Below are 25,169 nucleotides of genomic sequence, written 5' to 3' on the forward strand. Positions count from 1 at the left end.
CTATTTTAATGTATTTAAAATCAGTTTGAATGTTTAGTTAAAGACACTGACACAGAATAGGCAGGCTGTGTTGGTGGACTATATTTGCTTCACTGAGCTTTTGTTACCAAATTGTCACATTTCCCTTTTTTCATGCGAGACACACCCTTATCAGCAATAAATGAAATATTACATATTTTACATTCATTTCTACTATGTGAGATTTGTGAATGTTACTTTGACATGTATAAAATACCTAATGTAGTTCATAACTGGGGGCGGTCTCGTTTGATTTCTCATCCAAGAACCTTCTTGAGTGAAGTTGAAGCAGTGCATCATGGGAAGCCCCCAGCAGCCTAGGCTTATTGCAGCATAACTAAGGGAGGATTCGCCTGAGTTCTTTTTTATGTGTATATGATACAAAATCAAAATGTAAAGACAAATGACCAAAAATGGGGTTACGGCTGGATGCTGATGAGACAGCGTGGGATCGATTCATATACTTTTTCTTCACAAAAATTAACCGCATCCTTTGGCAGTTGGGATACAGAACAATCAAATTAGTTTCTTAGAATATCATAGAGAAGTACAGCGTTCACAGCTTTTGTCAAACATCATATGTTTTACCTTTTTGATACATTATATTTGGATTTCTAGTCAGAGAAATAAGAATTTAAAATAATCCAAAATCTGAATGTTTTCTTCTTCTCCTTCCTGTTTAGTATCATGGGCCTGTACGCCTCTGTGGTTTTGGTCATCGGCAAGTTTGTGCGTGAGTTCTTCAGTGGCATTTCCCACACCATCATGTTCGAGGAGCTGCCCAACGTGGACCGCATCCTCAAGCTGTGCACCGATATCTTCCTGGTGCGAGAGACGGGGGAGCTGGACCTGGAGGAGGACATGTACTCTAAACTCATCTTCCTTTACCGCTCGCCAGAGACTATGATCAAGTGGACTCGGGAGAAAACTCAGTGAGGGAAACTTTAATGAATGAAGTTGAATCAGATCTTTTCAGAGACACTGGATAGTCGCTCTGTTGGTGTGAGCAGCTATTTTAGCCTCCAAAGCAAATGAAGGCCAACTTTATCCTCGTCAGCTGAGCTCGGGCGGCAGTGATACAGTGTTAGCTCCAAAGGGAAACACCTTTTTATTTGGACTTATAAACTGGGGTATTTTTTACTCATTAATGACAACCTTGACTGTCACAATTAATAAATTTGAGCACAGATTTCCAGGTGCTGTATTTATCTCGCAAAGGTTTTGCCTCCAGTGGATAAAATAAGCAGGCGGTTTTCAGTTCGAGGTGTTTAGGCGCAATTTTCCTGAAATTAAAAGACAAAAAGTCCCTAATTTCTCTTCACATCTGTCCCTAATATTTTCAAAATCGCATGGTAGGTGGAGAGAAACAGTAACTGGCTGCAGCATTACTCTTTAAGGGCTTCCCACTGACAAATAAGTGGACAACAACGACCACACAAGCACAATCACATATTTTTCCAACTGGAACGTTTGGATTTTGAGACTGTGCAATGCTGAGCTGCCGTTCCTATAAGATTTTTAAGAATGTGGAGCAAGGGAAATTTGAATTTCAGACATCACGATTACTTTTTTTTGTTTTTTTTAAAGAAATGTCAGAGGCCACTCTGGAAACAAAATGCAAAACAAAAGATTACCAGACAATCTTTACTTGCCTTATTTTGTTTGTATGAGAAGAACTGAAACTCTTACGAACTACATACCTTTCTCAGGAAGAGCTGTTTTCACAGATAATCATTGTATGTTACGGTAATATGTAGGCTTTTGTGGATCTTAAAAAACATGATATTGTAGAAAAGACGAGAACTATTTAAATGGCATGAAATAAAATGTGGAAACTGTTCGGAGTTTTACTGCACAGTGACACAGTTAAAAGCTGTATTAAAGAAGGACTTTTTTCCTGCAGAGATTGACATTTTTTTGTCATTCATCAACATTTTGAATCATCTGCAAGCCGGTTTGAGTCGAGAGCAGCAGAGGTCTGGTTTTCTACATCAGGGTAATGTGCTTCGGGCGGTAGACTCTTTGACTTGTGGACCTCGCTGGCACCCACAGCTGTGCATCCAGTCATCAAAGAAGAAACACACAAAGGGCTGAGACTTGGAGCCCTTTGGTCCAAACTATGCATTAGAGGACATTTAGCATGAGTGAAAACCTTAATTATTGCCATGACTAATTTGCAATACTTGTACATAGGGGTTACATTAAAGGGAAAGGTCGCAGGGGAATGAAATGTGAAAATTGAACTTGTATGTTAAGACAATGTCCAAAAATCTTCAAATAAAACATGTGGAAAGGTGTGGCGTTTTTTGCACTCAGCTGTTGTGTGTGTGTGTGAAGATGGTCTGTAAATCTGGGGGTCACATTAGTGGGTTTTAACAGGATTGTGATGGAAAACAGCTGCAACATGCGTGGATTGGACCCCCCCCCCCCTTAAATTGTAGCTTCTCTTGCTTAATTTTATTTTAGCATATCAGTTTCTCTCTTTTTTTATTGTGTGTCATGACAATTCTCCAAAGTAACAGTCCTGTAGTTCATGGTAAAAATGGGTAGTGGGAGATAAAAGAAAAGAGATAATAATGGGACAGATGACTAAATAATAGGATATTTTATGAAACTTGTGTTAGAGGTAAGTATACAGTGCACTCACGATGTTTGAAACAAAGACAATTTTTTGTAGTGTAATTTTGCAACTGGCAGCAGTTAAGGTGTAGCAAAGCAAAGCAACTCCAGGGTGGAGACTTCTGGCAGATATCAGCTGTAAAGAGTTTGTTTTCAAGTATTAAAAAATACTCTTTAAATTTATGTTAGTTTGTCCCATTATTTTAATGGGAAATTGTGTATAAAATTGCCTGCAATTCTTAAACAGCTCGTGCAAAATTGTTGTATAATCCCTTGAATTAGAGCTGGAAGTCTCCACTTTAATCATATTGATTGATTTACAATTAACTGTAATGGTGGGCAAAGGCAAAACTGCAAAAGGGCACTGTACATGTGTTCTGTATCTATGCACACTGTCCTGCAGAGTTACAGTGAGAAGATATGGAGATGCAGAGAAGAGTTAGTCCTTCTCCTGATTTCCTTTTTGTGTGTGTATGTGTTTGTTGCACGTTAAATTTTTCAGATCATCAAACAAATGTAAATATTAGAGAAAGACAACACAAGTCTTGCCTACTGCACCCCCAGTTAGAGATACACCAGAGTTCATTTTGTTCTAACCACACCCAGGCCTGATTACTGCCACACCTGTGCTCAATCAAAAAATCAAATGGAGCAGACTCAAAAGCCAGAAATCATGCTGCATTCCAAAGAAAACTCAGGAACTGAGAATGAGAAACAACATAATTAAGATCTTTCAGTCGTAAAATGTTATAAAGCCATTTCTAAAGCTGTGGGACTCCAGTGAACCTCAGTGAGCGCCATTATCCACAAATGGCGAAAAAACTGAACAGTGGTGGAAGCATCACCACTGCGGGAGTGGCCGGCCGACCAAAGTTAACCCAATAGTATAGCGAAGACTCATCCAAGAGTTCACAAAAGACCCCAGAACAACATCCAAAGAACTGCAGGCCTCACTAGCCTCAGTTAAGGTCAGAGTTCATGACTCCACCATAAGAAAGACACTGGATGAAAATGACCTGCATGGCAGAGCTCCAAGACAAAAATCCCCACTGCTGAGCAAAAGGAACATAAACCTCATCTCAGTTTTCCCAGAAAACATCTCGATGATCCGCAAGACTGAAGGGATCTTCCGAAGCTGAACTCTTTTGAAGATTTGAGTCCCGTTACGTCTGGCGTAAAACTAACACAGCATTCAAAAAAGAAACATCATGCCAACAGTAAAATACGGTGGAGGTAGTGTGATGGTGTGGGGCTGTTTTGATGTCTCAGGACCTGGAAGACTTGCTGTGGTAAATGGAACCATGAATTCTGCTGTATACCAAAACATCCTGAAGGAGAATGTCCAGCCATCTGTCCATGACCTCAATCTGGAGTGCATTTAAGTTCTTCCGACATCCACTCTCAGTAAACACAACTTGTTGCTGAATCCAAGAATGCTAGCTACAGCTCTGTGAAGAAACCTATATATAAACAAAATTGAGAAACACTGCTTACTTCTCAGGGTCATGAATGTTGCAATGACGTCGTCTGACCACACACGGCATAGAGCAGGCACAGGGGGAGAGGAGCCATCCAGCTTGTTATCAGCAGACAGTTGCTAAGGAAACGGCATTCATGATTTGGGGTACATTAGTGTACACTATGAGTAATTAGAACATCTGTTAATGATATAAACAGGTTATGGAGTAACATATACTGCCTTTCAGGAAAACGTTTCTCACTTAAGGAAGACAATGCCAAACTACATTCTGCACGTTCTACATTAGGACAACAGTAGAGCTCCATAGTAAGAGTCTGGATGCTAAACCGCTCAGACTTGTCACTCATTGAAAGCAGTTGGCATATTGTGGAATGAAAACAAGAACTAAACACAGATGAAATCTGATATCAAGAATGCAAAAAATATTTTATACTGAAACCACGGGGAACAGTTCCTGAAAAGTTAACGCGATTCTTTTGTTGAACCTCTTGAATTAAAGCTGAAAGTTCATATTTCAGTTGCATATTGATTGTTTACGCTTGTATGCACATTCTATGCATGTGGTGCTGTGCAGCGAAAAACAGAAGTTTGATGAGGAGAAAAACAAAATCTAGCTAATAGAAAATGTGTCATGCGTAAGTGGTTTGAGTGTGGAAATATTAGGTTTGCATTTGTGGGAAGATTCCTTGAGTCTCTTATCTTTTTAAATTTGAGGTTTTGCTTCATCATGTTTTAACACCTGTAGAATCCATAATTTGGAGGAAGGAGGGTGAATGCGATTGAAAATATAAAGACCTAGAAACTAAAAAGGACTAAGCCCTAGAAAAAAAGATTTGTCAGCGGTATTTAATTATTAAATTGGGAATCTGTATATCAGCTCAAAACTAAGTCATATCGTGATGAAAGTTCAATTTAATTAAGAATATTTTTCAAGTCCGATGCACAAGACTCTGTTCTAATAACCCACACATGAAACAACTTCTTACTTTTTTCTGCTAATTTGTTTTCCACTCAAGTCCAGCTTTGATCCACCTAATGCACAGATGCACTGGAGTCATTCAGTATGAGAGGCATCACAAAAAGAGCATGAATGGGTATACATTAAATATCGCTTAACAGGGAGAAAGCATTAGCCTCATCAAAGATAAATAGGTCTTAGGAAGCTACACAGTCATTACATGTCTGTGAGCCATTTTGGTGCAGACATCTGCAGCCGCTGTTAGACTCGCTGATATGGAAAATCTGTTTGCTAACTCATTTAAGAAAATGTACAGAGACCATAAAATGCCACACAACGGAAATGTTTATTGATGCATGTGCAAAGTTTGAAGATATGACTTTGAGGAATATACAATAAGTCAGCAACAGCACAAATTAAAAAAATGTAAACAATCCCTTTAGTGGTGATATTGTTTTATATTATTGGCATTTAGGTGATATTGTACTTATTGTGGGCTTTTCACATTTACGGCCCTGAAATCTTCACTGAATGGTCCCCTTTTTATTAGTATACTATTTTTAATTTTTAGAGGAAATTAAGAAATAAAGACACAGCCATGACTATTTTATTATAAGGTAACACAGAGCTGGAGGTAGACAGGAAAACAGTCTACAGCTGGCTACAAGCTGCATTATGTCTTATTTTTAAAATACTCACAAAAAAGTAGAGCGAGCTGATGCTGAAGATGACAGTGTGACCCATTCTTAAGCTTTAATATCGACAGATTTATCATAGATTTTATTTTATTTAATCGTTCTGTTATTGCAAACATGCATTATAACAATCTGATTGCATATTGCTCCAGTAACATTTTCAGGCTATAGTCATGAATACTGAATAAATTAACTCTGTACAAATAAACACCTATACACTGATCAAGTCTTTGTGTGATTTGAATATACCTATAGTAATTTTACACTCTACCCGCAAACAATAAACAGCAAAATTTACAGCTTCACAAGAGACGAGAAATAATAGAACATGTACATACAACAGGCTGAGGATCCACCTCGAGATTACACAAAATAAAAGGCTGTTCAAACTCAGGTTGACGCCAACACCTACTGAACTGTTTGGGGTTTTAAAATTTATTTTTTTCTTATTCTTTTTTTTTTTTTTGCACATTTAAGATCAGAAAGCCACCCATCAGGATATCAGAGCTCAGAGGTTGTTTAACTCATACAGAGAGGGTGTACTGGTGGCAGCAGATGGTAGAGTCGGTGCTCTGGAGGCTGAAGGCTAACACAGCCCGCCTTCATAGTCATCCTCCTCTTCCTCTGGAGCTGGTGCCCCACTAGCACCACCCTGTGGAGCAGCAGCAGCCTTCTTCTTCTTTCCTCCTCCTCCTCCAGGTACCCTCAGGGAAATAGCCAGTTTGGCATACTGTGAGGGGGAGGGGGAGTGTCATTAGCCGTCAGATTTAAAGCCCCTCAATATTTATGCTTTAATCAACTATTTTAATACGAATAACAAAACCCATAAACACATTTCCTCCTTTGGCAGTGTTGAAATATGGCATCGTTTAAATCAAAATCTAATGACAGCTGTTAATCTAATCCATCCACAACAAATCAACACAGTCCTAATGAAGTTGTCAGTATATAACATTAAGTCCACACAGGATTTATTTTCATCTTTCATCTTAGGTGATTTTAACATCACCTAAGACAGATAATAATGTCAATCCCACCTGGACCATGACAAGAAGTTTAATTAGAAATATTTCTGACCTGTTCAGATTTGAGTAGAAAGGTTCATTAAAAGTAAGAGATGGATGGTTAGAATGTAGAAACAGACTACATTTCAAACAGACAGCTAACAATCAAAAAGGTGAATAACCGAATACTTTAAACAACTAAACTAAAGCCTAACATACTACAAAGACAGCTAAAATGTCTGCCTTACAGAATGAGTGGAAATATATCTTGAAACACTGAGTAGCTGTTGGAGTATGAAGGAGCAACCAAAAGTATTGGACGAAAGGTAACAGCAGTGAGCTAGAAGTTGGTTTGAAGTTGTTAATTAAAGCTGATAAAGTATTAAGTGTGTTAAATGAAGCATTAATATAATCAACTCCTCCAAGGAGGTGAGAGCATTTATACTTGTGTGGTGCTTGGCTCCCCTATTCTGCAATTTCACCACCAAAACACCACCTGGTGGCGGGGTTTCTCTCTTCCTGCTGATTCAAACTATGGCAGCTGAAGTAGCTTGAATCATTCAAACTGAGTGGTTCAATCACAGCTGCTGCAGTCTGCGTTGATCCAGTGTGTAGTTACAGTACATTTCAAGGGAGGTGCACTTCCAGTCATGGCACAGGTTTTCAGAAAGATTTGGGGGTAACCCTGTATCTACAGAGTAGATGAGACACAGTAGTAATAGCCCTGGATCTGGTAGAAGGAATTATTGGAAGCACCCGTCACAGTAGCACATAGGTCAAAATTTGACATTTTGTGTCATCTTTTCAAAAAAAACATGTTAAATTGAAATAAGAAAAACTGGACACCATCTTGATGTTCTCAAAGAAACTTTCTCCAACTCATCTGGAACCAGGGCACCAACTCATGTGTGGTGTGGGGGGAATTTTCAGCCTTAAGACAGGTATTAAGCCTCGGATTGCTTTACAGATGGTTAAAACACTGTGTGGAACAGTGATAGCTGAGGACATTCATTATTTTCCACCTTACTCTGTAAAGGCTATTAATTATATATCTAAGGCAACAGAGAAAAACCTGCAATCATGAATACAATGGCTAAAATTCATTTTTATTGTTTGGATTATCTTGACGTTATTTTGGTATTCAGCAAAAAAAAAAAAAAAAAAAAAAAAAAAAAAAAAAAAAAATAGACAGACAGGCGGACGGACGGACGAATGATAAGCCTAGTGTTCTGGAAACTTAGCTAACACGTCAGACGTCGCTGCATTATCACAACGGGGCCAGAAGTCTACCATAATCACAAACCACAACAATGAAACCTTAGTACTCACATCATTGTCCATGTACTTCAGCAGAGGTGAGTTACACACACGATAGACCTGGTCCTCATCCTGCTCATCATAGCCCTGAAGTAACGTCTCCATGGCAACACAATCTTCACTTCCACTATAGCCAGGCAGGCTGGAGGAGATCAAGCAGTACATCATGTAACCATCTTTAAAGTAAGTGGCAGCAGCGTTACACCATGAATGTGACATCAAGGGTCAAACAAAGTAAGAAGCGAGCCGGTTCTTTCTCTGTTCTTTGATGTTTTGATGAGGATGCGGAATATTTTCCTGCCAGGCTGGCTCGAGGAGACTTTAGCCTCTTCTAACTTCATAATACAGATGGCAATGAAGTGTAGGTGAATTGGCTTACCTGTAACTTTCTCTGACGCATTTATCAGCTGCTACGTAGTCGCCTCTGTGAAGATGAACCAGTACTTGAGCAGTTGTTTTCTAAGGAAGAAAAAAAAACATGATTTGAATGATATGAAAAAATTAAAAAAGGAAATCTCTTATATGATCGTTTCAGGTGCACAGTGCTGGCTATGAGCACGGCTGTCCCACCCGCCTGCTCTTCAAACCACTGCTTTATGAGGAGCAGACAATGAAAAGAAAGTTGTCTTAAAAACGGGATTGACTTAAAGGCAGAGAAGATACACCAGATTAAGAGAAACACCACAACATTGCCTACAATGGAAGCCTGATTGTTGCACTGCTGATAAACTGTGCAAAAAAGATGTACATGATATAAAAACAAACAGCTGAGCCACCTTGAAGCACATCGGGAAGTTCTCGATCTCTTTGTACATGTTCTTCTCTTTCTGCAGGGCGACTGCCGCTTCGTCCAGCCTGGTTAGAAAGGCCAGAAAAAGGCTGATGATGAGCAGGTTTACAAACACATCACTGACATGAAATATATCAAACAGGCAAGAAGAGAAATAAAAGGAAATTCATTTACCAAGCCCAGCCTTCAAGGTTACCATATCTGATCCTTGGTAATATATATGTGTAAAACCAAAGATGAGTGTTAACATCCCATCCACCATTATTTCCCTTTACCTTTTTAACCTGACCAGAAGTCTGGAGGCTTTTCCCAGCAGTTCTACTGCCTGACGTAGGCGATCCTCATTCTACAAAACACAAAAAAAGGATAAAACAGCTGACTGAACCCTCCCCCAAAAAGCTAAATTATTAAATCTTTGTTGATATCCATACCTCAAATACACCTGCTGCCTTCTGATACAAGTCCACAGCTTTCTCCAGGTTTATAGGCTCTATCAGTCTGAGGAGGAAAAATGTGTTTTAGGAAACACTCTTTTTCAGTCGGAGTATTTTTTGTTAGAATTGAAAGTCAGTTTCTGAGAATAAAAAGTTAACGTAAGAATAATAAACAGCATGTAAATATGCATAATGGCAGTAACAATGCAAGCATTAATTCTCATCACAATAAAGCGATCAGACTTGTGCCATAACCAGCAGATGGCAGCTTATAATGTTAATAGTTAAAATGATCTTCAGCCTATCTAACACTGCTCCACTGTGAGGTGACAAAATGGATCAAATAAACAAATATTAAAATTCTGCATATTAGCTATACCAGCGATTCCCAAAATGTGGGCCGTAGCTCCCAGGTGGGTTGCAAAGGAGCTGCAGGTGGGCCATGAAGTGATTTACAAGTAATCGGTTTTATATTATTTACTTTAAAACTGCCATTAGATATTTAGAAATCATTTTTAAAAAGATATAGAATGAATAAATTTAATGTTGTGAAATCTCAAAATTAGATGATTAATTTTCTGATCTATTTTGATCCTGAAAAATCAATAGTAGAAAAAACTAACATGAAGATGGTGCCAGAAATAAAGCTGCTAATGCAGAAGCTCAAATTAATAATTTAAAACACACACAAAAAAACCCTTTAAATTCTTGTGTTAGCCTTGCGTGATGTGATAAGAGTGTTTAAAGGTTTGGGAGATCCATAGAAAACGTTCATATTTTAAAATGGTAAGGCTCTGTCTTAAGTCTGGGGACGGCTGCACTACAGAATTAGAATTAAGAGTTTCCTTAAATTTCTGCAGCACTTTATCACAGTGAAAATTTAGCTTTTAGTTAGCTGTGGGCATAAATATAATGCTACAATTATCCTGTTCTTAATTATATTCTCATTGCATCTTTTTAATTACTAAAGAACCCAACAAACCTATTCATCCAATAGCTAAAACACTTGTACTTTGACAGTGAATGTATGGTGCATATAAATAAGATGAACTTTCTCATTAATCAGTTATCAGGCAGACTTCTGAAAGGTGTTTATCAAATACATTCATATCTCCATTCCAATGAAAAAAATATGCTTAACCGGTCAGCACTGATCAGCAGAGTAAATCAAGGTATTATTTTTACTTTCCAGCCCGGTCCAGAGCCATGGCAGCAGTGTCCGGTGTCCCGTTCTCCATGTACATCATGCAGGCTTTCTCTATGTACTGGATGGCCTCTGGCATTTTCTTTTGTTCCTGATGCAGTGCAAACACAGCAGAATTACAATTGTGCTACTGAATCATTATCCCCATCTGTTTTATTATGACTTCACTGTGTGGTTTTAGAGTGGTTACACTCACCTTCATCATCATACCAGCCTGTTCAATAGCCCTGAGGAAGAAAAGAGTTTGAATCAAACAGGTGTTTAAATGTTTGCAGCTGCTTCAATATTACAGGTTATTAAGCATGATACTTACTTTGCAGCATGAAAAAGCCTGAAGGACAAGCTAAGGAAACAGCCAAACAAGAGTGAAACTGTGTCATGCTAACAAATATATGGCTTAAAATAAATCAGATTACATTCTCCATTAATAAAATGTTAAACCCCTGATACAAACTTCCCACAGTCTAAAGTGACTTTAACTCTTCTTAGCAAAAATCAACAAGTTGATAGAAATCTTCCTCAGAGGTTTGGGTCCTTGAAGACACAGCAGGATTACAGTTGTTACAAATTTCTGGGCAGCACCTTACAAATGCAATTCTACTGTTCAACTTTGTCCCAGAGGTGCTCTGTTGGATTAAGACCTCCTTCGATTTTTGACACAAGGCAAAATGAATCCATGCCAACGTATAAAGTGCTCATGAAATGAAAACCCATCAGAATCAGGGGTGTAACAATTCTTCGAAGCCAGATTTGTTTTACCAGGGTTTGACGGCAGGGTTTTAGCTCAAATCTTAGTTTTCCTTGAGAGGTTGAATAACAAAATACATATGGGAAAATAATCAGTTTGCCACAAATCTTGTCACTTAATTATTTCATTATAAACTGATGACATTTCAATATTTCTACGCAATATCTCCACGTGGGTCTCACAGTATGGAATGACAGAATTATAATATATTGTGTATATTTTTGCCAGAGTTTTGCTGGTCTTGGTTTTAGAGTTGTTACACCCCTAGTGAGAATAACTATGGTACGCTGTTAAATCTGCGATAAGCAGGCACCCTGAACCCAGCTATAACAGGACCCAGGGTGCAGGGTTAAAAACGGTTACACCCTACACTGCCTGCACGCTTTGTGTTTCTGTTGTCTGATTGGCTAATTAGAGGTTTGCTTTAAAGAGCCGCTAACAAAGTGGCTAGCGATTGCACAGAATATATGCAGACTTGTGCCTTTCCTTTGATCAGGAAAGGATACGTTTTGTTTTCTGTGTGGTACTCAGCTTCCTTCAGATAAGCATCCTTTGCTTGTTCATACTGCTTGGCATTCTTGAAGCACACAGCTAGAAACAAAACACAGAGGTTAGCTCACTGTGAAATTATATATTTGTAATATAATAATAAGAAAAAACACTCCAGTTTTAAGCAATAGTGTCGTTTCTTGTTTTACCTGCTTTGGCGTATTCTGATGCAGCACTGTCAAAGTCAGGCTTCCACTTTGTCAGACTCGTTTTTAAGCTGTAAACACACCACGAGGAACAAATAATTAACAAATAATACAATTATAATTCGATGGATAAATAACCATGAAGTCACTTTATGTCGCATAACCTTTCAACAGAAAATACACAGTGGCCTTACAGCTAGCTAACGTGAGTAGTAAAACTACAGAGCAGGAAATAATCGTTTTTGTCCTGGCTCACCATTTCTCCGCTTTAGCTATGTGCTCGTGCGCTTCGTTTATCTTCTGAGCAGCCATTATGTTGATCGATCAACTCGGTTATGAGGAATATGTTATTGATAAACGACTATGGATGTCGCTTCGTCGATGTTTGGATTACCAGGAACTCCTCCTCGGCCGCAACGTCACTAGCTGTCGCAGGTTACGGATGCCGCATTGGACCAAAAAACAGCAACAACAGGGAATGCGAAAAATCTGGCTCTAGTACTGTAATGCAGCTAGAAAATTTGCTTTTTGTTTTTTAAATGAAAAACTATACAATCAGATCCACAATAGCACATTTTTGGGGGGCAATATCCCCTCTGTTCACCACCACAGTGGATTTTTAAATGTAATTTTCACGCCCTCGCTTTAAAACCAAGTCATTTATAAGTATAAGCTCAGTTTAAAACAACAATATCCTTTGCTCAAAGTCTGGATTATGAATTTGGAAGCAATCACAAGAAAGTCTGGTGACGTGGGAGTCTGCAGTGTGGTTTCAAATTCCAGGAGTTTTACAAAGCTTTAGTCTAAAGTTTGCTGATAATATGTTTTGTAAATATAAAGAAAAATAGAGTGCTAAATTAATGCAGGATTAAAAGGGCCTTAACTTAACCCTTCATGACTAACAGGTCTAACAGAATACCATGACACTACCAGTGTTTGGTAAGGTTGCAGGCACAACAAAAGAACCATCCACAGATAATTCTTTAACTTTCCATCAGGGAGCGAATAGGCACTGTTAAGTCAGGGCATTGGCCCATTGATTATCTTCAGTTCGCAGTGTATTTATTTAAGTCTCTTGTTTTCATTCAGAAATTTCCAATCACATACTGGTTCTGTACTTTTTTTTTTGTTATTTTTTCGTAGCTGAGGACAAGTGAAGGCGCAGGAGGCTATAGCAACTTGACATAGTGGGCCTCTTTAACATTTTCCAGATGTGTGCGGAGTGAATGTATGGAACCCATACATGTTAATACCATTGGCAAAGCACCAGATAGTCAGTTTGCCATGCTTATGAGAACTACGTCAAACTTTATAGGACAGTGCTCTTTTGTTCTCTTTGTCAAACTGCACTTTCCCTTGTGGTCTTTACATTTTTTTCCTTGCCAAACATTAAATGAAATATACTTGAACAGAATTCCTGAGAGTTTTATATCACTCTGAGAAAACAGAACATCTTGCATTGATTCTCCACACTTACGTTGGATATTCACAGTCCTGTTTGTTGGACTGCAACCTCAGGTCAAATAAAACTTGTACATATCACAAATTTACCTAAAGGGGCTTTAAAAGGGATCAAGAATCTCAGTTGTGATACAAAAAGAAAACGTTTTTTTTTTCATGGTGAAAAGAAAGTATATCCGCCCCCTTTTCTAAGGTTTTACATCTCAGGATATTGCAAAAAAGGAATTAGTCATTCGTAGGTCTTAAATTTAAATTAATACAGCTTGAATTGAACAACAAAACATGGTGTATTACATTGTGCCATTATTTAAGTAAATGTAGAAACTGTGTGTGAAAAACTGAATGCACCCCATGATTCAGTAGCACCTTTTATAGGGATAGTTTGAAGCAATAATAAAGGTTTGCGGGGCATCATTTTATTCACAGCTCTCTTAAGGTCTCATTGGAAAACTGTGATCAGATTGAATTCCAGACTTTGACTGTGACATTGCAACACCTTTATTATTTTCTTTTGTCAGCCATTGTGTTATATGTTGGGCTCACTCTCCAGTTGTATGACCAATTTCAGTCAGACAGATGGCTTCACAATTGACTTCAGAAAACTTTGGTATACAGAGTTCATGATCAACTCAATGACTGCAAGGAGTCCAGATCCTGTGGTTATGAAACAAGCCCAATCTGCAGCCGTGCTAACATTTGGTGTGAGGTGTTTGTGCTGATATGCTGTGTTTGGTTCTGCCAGACATGCCACAAGAAGTCTGGTGGTTTATTCTGAGCCAGTTTTCCAAACCAATGCCGTGCTGTCTTCCTTCTAGAGAAAAGATGCTTTTTCCTGGCAAACTTTTCAAACAAGCCATACTGGTTCACTCTGTTTCTAATTGTACTGTCATGAACTTTTAACATTTAACATGCTTACTGAGGTCTGTGGAATTTGTAGTTCTTGTTTTTTTTCCCCCTGAGAGTCCCTGAGCCTGTGCTTAATTTGCTTAGACATCCACTCTGGATACAAACTGACAACTGATATCAATGTTTTCCACTTGTTAATAATCTTTCTCAGTGTAGAATGATGGAATTCAGTGAAATTCATATGGACTTAGAACCTTTTCAAGACTGATGGGAAGCAACAATTGTTTCTGTAAGATCAGTGTTGATGTATTTCCTTCTTGGCATTGTGTTAACACACACCCGAATGCTCCAGACTAGCAAACTGCCAAAATGTCTGCTTTTATAGAAATCCTCAAAGTTGCTGGTGATTAAATAATCAAGGGCATTCAATTATCAGGATCTGACCTCTACTTACCCTCTTAATTCTTTTGGGAGAAGGGAGGGTGTACTTATTTTTACCATGTAACCTCTACATTTTGACTTAATTTTTGTTAAATAAATAATTACATGGTATAATATGTCATGTTTTGTAATTCTTCTGAGGCTGTATTTACCCAATTGTAAGACCTAATAAGGACCAGATTATGCACTGAAATCTTATAATTGATATAACTGACATCCTCTTATAAGAGGATGTCTCTCTACATGCAGGCCTAATATTTGGTGCATTTTTAATGAAAACGTTTAATAAATCAAAATAACATGTAAAAGTAATACAGTCTGATTACAAGTGATTAAGCGGTCTCTGTTTATAATTTTATAAAATTTATAAAAATAGAAATCATAGCCACCGGAAGCGGAAATGACATCACGATGGCCCCGGTCTCTAATGGCTGAACAACAACAACTGTCGGCGACTGACAAACTTTCGCAAACTTCATCAGAGACAAAAGAAAGTTGGAGATATCGGCTTGTGTTGTTTCTGTAACCGGTTAGGGTTATTTGTCTGTTCGTCTTATAGTCACAAATGTGGGATTACTGATGGATCCGAGGTATGATATTCCACGGAGGGCCGCCGGCGGTGGCGGCGGGGGCTCCGCGAACTCGTCCCCCGCTCTGGGGGCTCAGTCACGCCGCAGGAAGATGCCTCCCAGACCCGCTGATTTCAAACTTCAGATTATCATTATTGGCTCTCGTGGTGTTGGTAAAACAAGTCTCATGGAAAGATTTACCGACGACACTTTCTGCGAAGCTTGCAAGTCAACCGTAGGTGAGGACAGAAGGCATTAAAAGATTTAGTTTTTTCGACTACTTTTCATTTAATCAGCTACAACATGTAGAAGGGCTCTGGCTAAATACTCGAGGAGAAATGCGTAAACTACTGTGGGGTGCGCCCAGTGACCATAAATCCTCCAAGTTCACTTGCATAGCGACTAAACTTTATTTCCAATGCTAGCTGTAGCTCGCTAGGTATGTTGATAACAGTATCTTAGCCAGTTGACTATGGTGACTGAAGTAACAATAGCATTTCCTTTGACTTCAATCACACGAACTAGGCTTCCTTAAGCTTTTTTTTTAACGTTTGCATGTAGAGATTTTAGACTTCTGCTAAAGGACAGCGTTTTTATTAATTAAATACAAATGAATAATTGTACTTTATTACTGTTCTGATAATATTTGAAGAATATTATATTATAGGTATTATGGGTCTGAATTACTGTTTACTTCTAGTAACCCTGTTTTGGTTATGTTAACCAGGAAGTAGTCTTATCCAATACCACCTTGATTTTACTGATATATCTCTACACAGAGAACTAACATGTTGCATATTTCTACATAAAAACACATTCTTGAATTATTTCATTATTTGACCCCTGGTATGTTTACTTACTAAACACGAGATTGCCTTGTGACAAATTGCCAGTCATGTTTGCAGATTAAAAATACACATGAGATCTGTTTATACATACAGCTGGGTAAACAGTCCTATGACCAGTCCGGCAGCCAGCCATAGTGTCCAGTCCCAAAATAGTCTAAAAGAAGCAGCTGCTATAGCAGAGCTCCATTTTGTGCCCTGTCACTCCCTGACACAGCTCATAAGTTGTGTGAGATGTGTCACTAATAACATGCTTCTTTGATTAGGTACCACAGAGGGAATAGTTTTACAGTCTCCCAGCCTGTCTGAAAAAGTTGCCTCAGACGAGCTGGGTGATGCAATGTGGCTTGTATTGTTTTGTGGATGGCTCAGTGAGTGCTCCACATCTATTAAATCTACTAACACTAGAACTTATGGGCAAAGTCTTGAACTTGTGCCTTTGTGCCTTTGTTCACATGTTTTGGTTCCCTCATAGGAGTTGACTTCAAAATCAAGACTGTTGAGCTGAGAGGGAAGAAGATTAGACTACAGATATGGTAAGTGAGGAGTTCCTTTACTTTCCTGCCTGTTGCATGTCCTCTGTCTCTCTGTCCGTCCTATCAGCATGCAGGCTTCACTAACAAAAGCTGCTGTTTGGCTTACTGGGTGTATTCCAGCTGTGTTTCTTGCATGTTTCTCCATGTCAACATGTTTTTGTACAGATTCACAGTGTCTCCTGTGGGAATCTCACTAGTAAACATCATCATGCAAACCACATCATCATTGCTCACCATGTTGTCTGAGGTTTCAGATTGCTTGTTTATATCAGGTACTGCTGTTGTTACTAGGAATATCTCGTCACTATTTCTTTACTGATATCTTGAGTATCTGCAGGTGCTGGTGTGCTCTTTTCGCCTAACAACTAAGCTGTTACTACTAGATTTGTGTGAATGCATTTGACCTACCTCGGCTGTCTAAAAACATAAATGGTTCTACTTTCCTAAAGGTTGTACCTATGAGCTGTGAAATTATGTAGTCAAGACTCTGTGGATTCGTGTCTGAATCTGTCAGATCTGACCTAGGAGAACTGAGAGACCATGTGAGAATAAAGCAGGAAATTGTCTTGTGAAGTTACACTGAGTGGGTGTCATTTGTCAAAGCTCCTGCACGATCTGTTCCTGCACTCTCCCCCACAAAACAACCAGCCATGCATCCCTGTTTTAACTTATCCTGTTTAGAGGGTTAGAGCCTATACCAGCTATCATAGGGTGAGAGGCGGGGTACACTGGTTGGACAGGTTGGAAATCCATCAACAGAAACAAATAAAGTATTTTCCAGTACCGACAATCTTCTTTTCTCAATTTATTTCAGTTTTATTTATGTAGCACCAACTAAGAACCACAGTTGTTTCAATGTTATATAGTAAGGTAGTGAGACTATCTTTTAAATGATCCCCTATTAACCAAGCACTTGTTGATGGTGGGAGGGAAAAACCTCCCTTTTAACAGGAGCTCAGAGTCATCTACTATCACCAATCTAGGGGTAAAGGGTAAAAGAAGGCAAAAAAAAGGAAAGCAAAGAAAGACCATGCACAATAGTTAATGACATGCACTAGTGGCCTATAAACACATGGGGGGTGAAAAAATGCTTAGAACCTTAGTACCCCGACCTCCTCCTAATTAAAATGTTATAATAGTTGTGTGGTTAAAATGGTAAAACCAAAACAGAGCAAATGCTATTCTTAGCATAGTAGTGATTCTATCCAGACCCCATCAGTGGGTTGCAATGAGTGTACTTTATTATCAGTGGTTGAGAGTGACGTCAGTGAAGTCTCACCTTGGCCAGTCCACCAGCAGCTCTTTGTGGTTAGTAAGGACAGCATGACCTAATGTGTTCAAAATATTTTCTGATGAAGGTCCTTGGTGACATGCCCAGATTGAAATAGTTATATCCACAGATCCTGGTACTAATAAATATAAGAAATGTAATGCAGACTACACTTCATTAGATTTTTCTAATAGTTGGGCTTACTGTAGCAGAAGACTTTATTTTCCTCACGTAATGCAAATGCCTGCAAAATTGTATCGTACCCTAACACAGGCAATCCACCAGGGTTGTTATCAACTTGACAAGTCAGCTCTGGGTTTTCCAGTCAAACTGACTGTATTCACAAGGAAAAAACTAATTTGGCTTCACATGGCCAACCCAGAGAATGACAGTAATACTATATTCCAATGTATTTAAAAAAAACAAACAGAAGACCAAGTTATATTAGGGGAAAATGCAAATTGCATGTAAAGTTAATATTAGGCTTCAGGCTTATAAGAAAGGTAAATGGAAGCAAGCAAACGAGCGAGGACTAAAAGTGTCTGTAAGGATCTGTGTGTTCTGAATAAAAACTGTAGATCCTCTTAGTATCTGCACACTGAGGTGCAAGGGCTTTTCCAGACAATTGCTTGGTCGCTAGGTCTTATGCTGACCTTTTGTCTTGGACGTGATCTACTATGGCGCAGGTTACGTGTGCGTACATGTATTAGTTACCATGGCGATGTAAAACTGGAAACCCAGGGTTAAGCCTGAAGTCACTTAAGCACCAAATCCTGCTTCGTGGTGGAGTTCTGAGGTTGGTGGTTATTCCAGCTTTTTGTTGTTTGCATGAACCAAAACTATAGATTTGGAGGTTTGTTACATCCCTGTTTGTTAATAAAATAATTAGTAATAGCATTATCAGTCAGTTAATGGTACACATTAGACTGTGTTTAGTGTCATTGAGTAATTAGCGTTAACCATACAGTGACTTTACAAACATTACATACTGTGCTGTTGCAGCTTAATACTCGCACTAAATGGCTAAATGTAATGTGCTCTTTGCAGAAATCACAGATGTATGCAGTGAAATCTTAAATCAGTCTCATATTGTCTCATATCTCAGTCAATTAGTGACAAGATGTTATTTGATACTGTTATCCTGTTGCCGTCTTGTGATCTCAGTTAGGCTCTGATTTCATTTTAAAAACATTTGGTGTCCAACAACTGAAGAGCTGCTTCAGCTACAGACTTATTACATGCAAGTGTGTGACGATGCTTGGTTAAAATGTGGGAGCGCTATCTCTTATTTCCATACATATCTGTCTTGCTCCCATCCACCATCACCGCAGCACATCCTCCCTTCACACCTCTGCCTGTCCTCCACCTGTCAGACGAGGAATATCACTGTGTGTATGTTTCTCATGTTGCACTGCTCACATCAAGCTCCAACACTGCCGCGCCCAACCTTACCTAACCCTGCCATTGTGCTGCTGTCTCTGTCTGCTCTTCTGCTCATAAGCCTGACTGTGACTCACAGGGGGAAAGGGAGAGACTATCTGGCTGGAGGTACAGTAACACTGCACTGTGAGTGTGGCTCAAACTGCTTGTCATGCTGCCAGTCCAGACTCGGATGATCAGCCGAGTGTGGTCATATTTCAAATTAAATATGAAACTGAAGAGTTGCCTTCCGAAAATGCAACATTATAAAGTGCATGCGTATTTAATAACCCGTAATAGCTAATATTGCTACAGTTATATTGCTAATATCGACTTTATCTCGTCTTCTTTCAAAGTCTAAAAGTGACATTTTGGAACAAAACTCTTCAGTGGTGTGTTTTTCTGTTTAGTTTAATAGATGACGATGTGAAGCTTTAGACAGTGATTCAGTGTTTTAAAACCAATAGCATGTCTACTATCTCAATAAATGACAAATTCTTACACTAATTTATGATGTAACATTTCTGCTAAATTACCACAGAAATTACATGTTCATACACTTTCATGTATTGTCTTTAAAAACCAGTTACCTATTAATCAAATTTAATTAATGGAAAACACAATCAAAAAACTATGGGTTAATCTGTTCTCACATGATTGAGTTTTTATAATGTGTGATCTCTTTCAGGGACACCGCAGGCCAGGAGAGGTTCAACAGCATCACATCAGCATACTACAGAGGAGCCAAGGGAATTGTGCTTGTGTATGATATCACAAAACAGGAGACCTTTGAGGACCTTCCCAAGTGGATGAAAATGATTGACAAGGTAAACTAAAGTCCAGCGTGTCAGGGAGTGTGTATTATGTTTTTGTTTCTTTTTATTACAACTCCTCCCTTTTCTCTTATAAAATGAAACATGAATTTAGTTTATCTATTTATTCCATGATATTTATCCTACAGTTCTGCCTTTTTCTATAAAGGGGACCAATTCCAACTGGGACTGATCAAAAACTAGGCCTTGGTGTTGCCCCTCAGTTCAAATGATTTGTGCTGAATAATACTATAAGTATTTGAAAATCCATGTGTGGGAATATGTGTCTTTTTACTGTAGATTTTCCCGTCTGTGATATGATATGATGAAGATTTAACTGCAGTAATCTGATTTGACTTTTGTGAGACGGTAGGCCGGTGATTTCCTGACTTGTGTCTGCTCTGGTCTGTTTTCCATCAGTACGCCTCAGAGGAAGCAGAGCTTCTGCTGGTCGGGAACAAGCTGGACTGTGAGACTGATCGCATCATCTCCAGGCAACAAGGAGAGAGGGTGGGTTCAACAGCAAAGTCCTTCACCGTCTTATTACTGCACCGCACCTTCAGGTTTTACCCGTCAGCCGCAAAAGGTTAATGGGGTTGCTGCCATTGTCCAGCCGGGCAGGCAGGCTGGACACACAAATTTGTGAGTCCAATAACTTGAGAAAAAGATGACATAATATTTTGAAATTGATACCATTGGTGGAACTACCAGGACGCTGAGGGGTTGTACTGGCAGCCACCAGTATTTTACAAATCTGAATAATCTAAACATCTAAGATTAGATAAAACAGGCCAAACAGTAGATTATTTGACAGCAAAAAAACCAAACAAAAAATCAGTAATGCAAATAGTTTGACAGGTATGTACTTCATACTAAAAACTGAGTTAATAATATGCCAGTGAATCAACTGTGCACTTGAAGAGTGTTTGGAGCTTTCTTCAGTTTAATTTGTGCTCCTGAGGATTGAGTTTGGGTTTCCATGCCGACTCTAACCCCGAGCTCGTTTTGTTTCACTTGTTTTATAGTTTGCCTCTCGAATAAGTGGAATGCGCTTCTGCGAAGCTAGTGCGAAGGATAATTTTAATGTGGACGAAATCTTCCTGAAGCTTGTGGACGACATTCTTAGCAAGGTGAGGTTAAGTGCGCCTGAAATACATTTTACACAATGTATCCATTGTTTGGTTCATTTTGGTTCACTTTGAGTTTTTATGAATGAAAGTAGACGTGTAAACGTGAAGTCATGTAGATCAACACATAAAACATTTACTATACATTTTTGGTGATGTCATCGTATAGCGCAACCAAACTCATGTAGAGGGGCTCAGATTCTAGTGACTGATAGCAATAAATACTTATTTCTTTTCTATCATATAGAAGTAATTTATCAGCTGAGTCAAGTAGTGTAAAAATGATACATATATTTTGATGGTTTTGATTCTAAGTGATTAACTCACTATCTTGACAGTTGACATCATCACATTGATTTTATCGTTTTTCAGCTCTTCCATTCATACTAATATTATATCTGGTTTCTCAGTTGTGCATTAATACACCAAAAAGGCTACGCCGGAGTGTGCTTGGAACCAAAGTGCATGGAACGCGTCCGAAATTTGTTTGATCTGAACCAAACCGACTGTTTTCACACATGAACTCCAGATAGTGTCCATAAAATCATGCCTTCATGTCTTAATGTTTGCAAAGGTGCCCTTTTTCAATCGTAGCACACAGCAGGAGATGATTTGCTTCAAATGTGATCTCTCTGCTGGAAGTATTCTTTGAGGTTCAGGAGAGGATGCTGCCTGGGTAGAAAGTGCAGGAGTCATTACATGTGACGTCCACTCCAAACCACCGGTTTATTATCTGTGCTGTTCTCATTATTGATTCAACTGGGCATCATGTAGACTTTGTATTGGGATACGGGAACGTTGAAGACTGACTGCGCTTGATATATGTGTTCTCATTTTTATGCGGGTGTGATATTTTCCACTTATGTACATATGTGGGAGTCCACTCGGGTCCAAATTACAAAATCAGATCCAGGCTCTGCACACATCTGCATGTCTGCCAGTTTTTTTTTTGTTTGGTTTTTTTTGTAACACACTACATATACTCTGCTGCAGAGATGCTACAAAGCACCAAATATGCATTTGCATATTACCTCTACTTCAGAGAACTGTAACATGAGTGATCACTTGTCTGTGTTTGCAGCTGTTCAGTGTCCATTAAAGCTCGGTGCTGCAGGACATGAGTGGGAATGACTTGTGTAAACGCACCATTCATTTAGTGGCCTATTAAATTTGAATTGACATTTGTCTTGTCATGTGTTTGCTTTTTGCCTTGTTTCGCTTACTTAGATGATGGAAGAGCTATTTAAAAACTTGCCTAATACACTCACAGGAAAATTGTCAAAGGAATCTGATTCTTTTCCATCGTATTGTTTTATTACTTTAGTCTTTTGTTTGTTTGTTTTAATCTATCTGTCGATGGTGTTGCTTGTCACACTCTGTTTGGCGGCTGCTGATGTCATTTTGTCTGTGATCCAACAGATGCCTCTGGAAGTTCCCAACAAGGAGCTTTCCAACAGTGTCCTGTCTCTGCAGCCTGAACCGGAAGTGCCACCGGAGTTGCCCCCTCCTCGCATGCGCTGTTGCTGAGAGTCGGAGTGGTCCCCCACCCTACCTATGCGCGCACACACAAACATACACACACACACACACATACACACACAAACATACACACACACACAGCTCACACATGCAGAGTACCAATCTGGCCACTGGGGGGCAGCACACAGCAGCACTTTGGAATCAGTGACTGCTGAAATGCATGGACTCTTTAAACAAGCAGTGTTATCTTCCTTTGATTATTCTCCTGTTTTGTAACTGTACACTATGACCTGCTTCACACTAACACTTAGGCCTGAATCACCCACTTCCTTCCACCTTTTTGTCAACACTTGACCCAGACTACCTCATTGCTCAGACAGTTAGGCTAGTTGTGCCCCGCAGGTGCCTTCCAGGTAGAGAGTCCTCTAGTAGCAGTTGCACTTTTTTTTTTTTTTTTTGCTTTGTTTTTGAGGAGGGCGATTACTGAGGGCCTTACAACTTGTTTGCTTCCGGTAGTCCTTTATCATCACGCCAAGTTTAACATTGTCTGAGTTGGGTCTGTTATCTCTGCATTTACTAGCTCACAGAAAAGGGATGACAACATCTCACGGCTTCCCTGCTTAGTTTAAACTCTTGAGGCTGCAGGTACATAGTTTTAGTGTACTTTTTGTGTGCTCGTTAATATGTATGATTTCAAAGGGGCTCAAGGTAAACAAAAGCACACGGTGTAAATATAGTGTGTTTCTGTAATGACTGGACATGGTGCAGGTGGTTGTGGCCAGCAGCAGGGGTTGTGTGGTGGTGATATCATATCAGTTTATATTGCTTTGCCTTAATAGTATTAAAATGGCTGCTTGTTTCAAATGTGTATAAATTGTAATGTTTTGCACTACAATCCATCTTCGCTAGTTAAGCTGACATGCAGAAAAGAAAAGTACACGACTTGTAGTTTAGCACTAATAAAGATGGATCTGGCCTCGGCACTGCCGCTCGGAACGCTTCCACACCCGATCGGGCTGCAAGGAGAGATGGGTAGTGTAGTCTTTGAGGGATTTGTCTTTGTACAAGGGAATTCTCCCTGTGTTTGTGGCGGGTATATCAGAGCAGATAGTACACTGGCATATGTGGGTCAGCCTTTGTTGTGTTTTTGTTACTAATATTTGTGCTTTGTCTTTTCCTTTGAATTCAGATACAGGTTAGAGACAAAAATATGTGTTTCCCTTTTGGAGGGAAAAATGCAGGAAGGTTTGATTAGTATTTGAATGACTCAGGAATCTTTGGTCGGTTCCTATCTGTTGTGCTAGTGGCTTGATTGGCTTTGAGTTCTTTAAAAAAAAAATTTTTATTTGGCAGTTTGTTACGGACCAGTGTGTGGATTATCTGTTACGTTCACATTTTCAGAAATACTAGGCAGTGCATATAATCTAAGCCTTCCTGTGTATGATTAAATCCTTTAAAGGGGACCTATTATGCTTTCATGTTTGTATTCTTGGATTCTACTAGAGTAGCTTTGCATGATTCACTTATTCTGGGTTTCAGTGAAGACCCTCGGTTAATCCATCGTCTGAAACAAGTCGTTTAAGCTCCCATACCCCTCACTTTGAGCCCGGGATGTCAAACTAATTTTACATGGTGGGCCACATACTGCCCAAATTGGTTTGAAGTGTGCCTGACCAGCAAAACTCCCCTCTCAATCAGTGTGAAGATGTTTAACTACACCTTTAATCCCATTTAATCTAAGAAAAACAAGTGTCAACAGTACATCACAGAGTTTCTACACGATGAAGACATTTTGCAGTAAGTGAATGAAATCTGTCAGCATAAATAAATAAATATGTAAAATTACAGAATAAACATATTTTATTCATTCAAATCATACAAACCTTTATAGGAACCTTAAGATGTTCCAAAGCCGTCCATTGGGCTGGATGGAAGTCTTTGCCTGGCCAATTCTGGGCCTCAGGCTTCATGTTTGACACCCCTGCTTTAATCCAAAAATATTCTGATTGGTTGCCCATCACATTCACAACACTTGAATGGCAGATGGGTGAAGTTTCTGTGTAATATCTCAAAAACAAGATATTGCACTTCATTGGTCCGGTCACATTCAAATCTCAGCAATAAAACCGTGATGTTTTGTTTTTTTTGTTTTTTTAACGGTCTGAAAGTGAATATTCAGAGCAGTCTGAAGCCTAAACTTGACTCATTGCACATACACTGATTTAAAATTTTGAGTCAGTTCAATTTCTGAGCAAGCATCACCACAATGTGACTGGTTGAGATGTGGAGAAGCATAATAGGTCCACTTTAATTCTTCCGTCTTTGTTTCCTATATGACTTCAAGTGTAGCGCTGTGTTTGTGTTTCATTAGATGTTGCAGTAAAAGCTCGAGTCTGAGGGTG

General features: G+C 39.1%; 3 protein-coding genes across 7 annotated transcripts in view; 2 read left to right on the forward strand and 1 right to left on the reverse strand.

The window, feature by feature from the left end:
* The window catches only part of LOC120723905 (piezo-type mechanosensitive ion channel component 2), a 96,174-nt gene extending 93,859 nt beyond the window's left edge, over positions 1 to 2,315 (forward strand). For all 5 annotated transcript variants that reach the window (XM_040015735.1, XM_040015764.1, XM_040015743.1 and 2 more), the window contains one exon: positions 702 to 2,315. In XM_040015735.1, coding sequence (XP_039871669.1) covers positions 702 to 954 — 253 coding nt within the window. In that variant the 3' untranslated portion in view covers positions 955 to 2,315. The remainder of the gene's footprint in view (positions 1 to 701) is intronic.
* A 3,087-nt stretch (positions 2,316 to 5,402) lies between these two features.
* napgb (N-ethylmaleimide-sensitive factor attachment protein, gamma b) lies at positions 5,403 to 12,365 on the reverse strand. Its single transcript, XM_040015902.1, has 12 exons — positions 12,219 to 12,365; positions 11,966 to 12,033; positions 11,774 to 11,858; positions 10,833 to 10,850; positions 10,716 to 10,746; positions 10,501 to 10,610; positions 9,313 to 9,379; positions 9,157 to 9,227; positions 8,868 to 8,946; positions 8,471 to 8,550; positions 8,104 to 8,233; positions 5,403 to 6,500 (listed from the first exon to the last, which is right to left on the reverse strand). The coding sequence occupies exons 1-12, from the start codon at positions 12,272 to 12,274 to the stop codon at positions 6,357 to 6,359; spliced, it is 939 nt and encodes a 312-aa protein (XP_039871836.1). The 5' UTR covers positions 12,275 to 12,365; the 3' UTR covers positions 5,403 to 6,356.
* A 2,742-nt stretch (positions 12,366 to 15,107) lies between these two features.
* Positions 15,108 to 24,885, forward strand: rab12 (RAB12, member RAS oncogene family). The gene is made up of 6 exons (XM_040015924.1): positions 15,108 to 15,518; positions 16,600 to 16,660; positions 20,038 to 20,176; positions 20,582 to 20,671; positions 21,187 to 21,291; positions 22,708 to 24,885. Exons 1-6 carry the CDS (start codon positions 15,290 to 15,292, stop codon positions 22,813 to 22,815), a joined length of 732 nt encoding a protein of 243 aa, XP_039871858.1. The 5' UTR covers positions 15,108 to 15,289; the 3' UTR covers positions 22,816 to 24,885.
* Positions 24,886 to 25,169: the final 284 nt, after the last annotated feature.

This window comes from Simochromis diagramma, unplaced genomic scaffold (genome assembly GCF_900408965.1).
Source record: "Simochromis diagramma unplaced genomic scaffold, fSimDia1.1 OVJJ01000205.1, whole genome shotgun sequence".
NCBI classification, from domain to species: domain Eukaryota; kingdom Metazoa; phylum Chordata; class Actinopteri; order Cichliformes; family Cichlidae; genus Simochromis; species Simochromis diagramma.

Coding starts and splice junctions, on each gene's coding strand:
- napgb (XM_040015902.1), bottom strand. CDS start 12,274: ATGGCTGCTCAGAAGATAAACGAAGCGCACGAGCACATAGCTAAAGCG. Junction 11,859..11,965: donor ATCAGAATACGCCAAAGCAG/GTAAAACAAGAA, acceptor TTTTGTTTCTAG/CTGTGTGCTTCAAGAATGCC. Junction 9,380..10,500: donor GCTCTGGACCGGGCTGGAAA/GTAAAAATAATA, acceptor TTTCCTCCTCAG/ACTGATAGAGCCTATAAACC.
- rab12 (XM_040015924.1), top strand. CDS start 15,290: ATGGATCCGAGGTATGATATTCCACGGAGGGCCGCCGGCGGTGGCGGC. Junction 16,661..20,037: donor AAGATTAGACTACAGATATG/GTAAGTGAGGAG, acceptor GATCTCTTTCAG/GGACACCGCAGGCCAGGAGA. Junction 20,672..21,186: donor CCAGGCAACAAGGAGAGAGG/GTGGGTTCAACA, acceptor CTTGTTTTATAG/TTTGCCTCTCGAATAAGTGG.